Consider the following 2486-nt stretch of genomic DNA (forward strand, 5'->3'; position numbering starts at 1 on the left):
AAAAAAAAAAAAAAAGGAATGCACAAAGCGTTCAGCCCATGGACCAAACATTAAAAGCAAGTACATGTGCACTTTGCAATTTCTAGGGAAACATAATTAGGAATTTTACAATAGAGAACAGTGATTTTCCAATTGAGTTGCCAGCCCCAAATTCTCAGTCTTGATGTTACATTATGCATACAAGGTTAGAAAAGAAGTTACCAGTGTACTTACCATAATAATGAAAATGCAACATTATTGCGATGACCTGGTGGGTGAAGTGTTAAGCTTCATTTCCTAAGAAGGTTTTCATTCTGTTCTTTAGGTGTGTGTTGCCTTCTGTATTATGGTACATATCTAATATCAAGTCTAATCCAATACTTGTCTTTAAAATATTTATAAAGCTCCAGTGTAGGAGATGTTTCAACTGGCAGTGCATTTTCATCTCATTGTGGACTCTCTGTATTCTCATTGCTTTCTTAACTATCATCTGGACCGAAATATCCAAACTAGTGTGTATGGACTCAGTTTGCAGACACCAGCAAATGATCCCTTACCAGGCAGATTTCCAACTTTAAAATTTTCCATCTTCTTTCTGTGCAAGTCACAATATTTCCAGGCACTAGCCTCTACATTCATTGGGCTCAGCTCTCTGGCTGCCACTCCTATGGCAAAAGTGCAACCACCTCAGCATCTCCAGGGCATCGTCCAAGGCCAGGGCTATGCCTCTGAGCTCTTGTTTTCAAAAACTTGGGCCCTTGCTCCACATAGCAGTAATGAGGACAAAAATGAGTCTTCTTCCACTCTACCTCCACTGCTCTCTTATTGCTACAACATAATAAAAGTCATGCATGAGTTGGGAATTTGAGGAGAGACTTGTGCAGTCAATTATCCTATACTGTGATAGCAAAGTTCAAAAGAAATCTAGCTCCCTTGTAAAAGAAAATTTTCCTAGAGAGGAGATTGTACTGTGTAGTGGTTTGAAATATTCTGTTGTCAGATTGCCTGGGTTCAATCTTTTACTTTGTCATAGCCGTGTGGCTCTTGAAAACTACTGAACTACATTGAGTATCAATTCCCATATAGGAAAAAGGAGTACTAGTAATAGTACCTGTCTCTAGATTCATTGTTTTGATCAAGTGATTAATGTATATTTTAGGACAGTAAGAGGCATATGAAAGAATTAAGTAATTATTAGCTATCATTATTAGTTTATAGTTTAAAAAAGTAGCTCTCCCAGAAGATTCCATATATTAGATGATTCTGATGCTCATTTACAACACTGATATTTTTATGTTTACTTCTTGCATTATATATGAGGCTAGGTCAACAAGCAAAGTTAAATGTTTGCTTGTTTATTTAATGCTGGGCATTCAGGAGAAAATTTTCAATAAAGGTACACCAATCAATTCAACTTTAAAGTTAAGTATCAAACTTACCTCCTATAAACAACATTCCTCAACTTTTCAAACAGAAAGAATCATTTTCTATTTTGTGCCTCTATCACACACTATTTTCTTGTTAGTCTAACGATTACAGAGGTAATCACCCCCAAAGAAACACAATATGATGTCTTGTCTCTGTAAGCTAATTGAGATTAGAAAAAGTGCTTTATTGATATTTAAATGTCAAGCAACTGAGTGTCTGTGCAAAAGTGAGTTGAGTCGTATATGTGTTATTGTCATCCCCTTCTCTAGAGGTATTCCCACAGAAGCTGGATACATTGCCTCCTATACATTATAGTAATTAAGAGCTCATCCTTAGAGCCTGACTATGCAAATTTATACCCTAGCATTGTCTGTTCCTTGTTATATTCTTGAACAAATTTCTTGGCCTCTGGCATCTCAATTTCCTCATATGTAAAATCAGGAGAGTAATAATATATAGAATTGCTTTAAAGATTAAATGACTATATATAAAGACCATTAGGGGCAGTAATTGATGGTGTGAGTTCTAAATACAAGTTTGCTATTTCCCAGAGGCTCTGGAGATGGAATTTCTGCCTGTGTGGGTCATTTTGTCTCATATTTGGCAAGAATCTTAGAAACCATTAAGTGTATGTTTATATGAAAAATTTTTGACTTGTGTGAACTTCTGACCTTTTAATTGTTTATTGTTTATTGACATAAAACAATTATGTGGAAATGAGCAAATTTTAATTTCCATTTCATGGCTGACCATTACAAGTGCTTGACTGCACTAGCTCTCGTTTAAAGGGCATGAGAAGTTCAGAGTGGTGTGAACTGAGAAAAATATTTCTTATTTCCTTGTGAGATTATATTTAATACAGTAGAGTGAAAAATAGGACTAAATAATACATAAATAATTTCAACATTTAATATGCAAAACTGAATTATAAAAGATAAGGGCTAAAGAATACTTTGTTGAACCTTGTTATGAAAATGATACATATTTTAAGCTAAATTACCCTTACTTATGGAAAACAACCTTGAAGAAATACACTACTATGAATTTCTTTCTTTCATTCCTTTTTTTTTTTTTTTTTT

General features: G+C 34.4%; 1 protein-coding gene across 1 annotated transcript in view; it reads right to left on the reverse strand.

Annotated features, from left to right (window-relative positions):
• Window positions 1-814, reverse strand: part of IDO2 (indoleamine 2,3-dioxygenase 2) — a 94109-nt gene extending 93295 nt beyond the window's left edge. The window contains exon 1 of the mRNA XM_011973961.1: window positions 214-814. Coding sequence (XP_011829351.1) covers window positions 214-235 — 22 coding nt within the window. The 5' untranslated portion in view covers window positions 236-814. The remainder of the gene's footprint in view (window positions 1-213) is intronic.
• Between the last annotated feature and the right edge of the window lie 1672 nt (window positions 815-2486).

Source organism: Mandrillus leucophaeus, unplaced genomic scaffold (genome assembly GCF_000951045.1).
Source record: "Mandrillus leucophaeus isolate KB7577 unplaced genomic scaffold, Mleu.le_1.0 Scaffold1006, whole genome shotgun sequence".
Classification (NCBI taxonomy): domain Eukaryota; kingdom Metazoa; phylum Chordata; class Mammalia; order Primates; family Cercopithecidae; genus Mandrillus; species Mandrillus leucophaeus.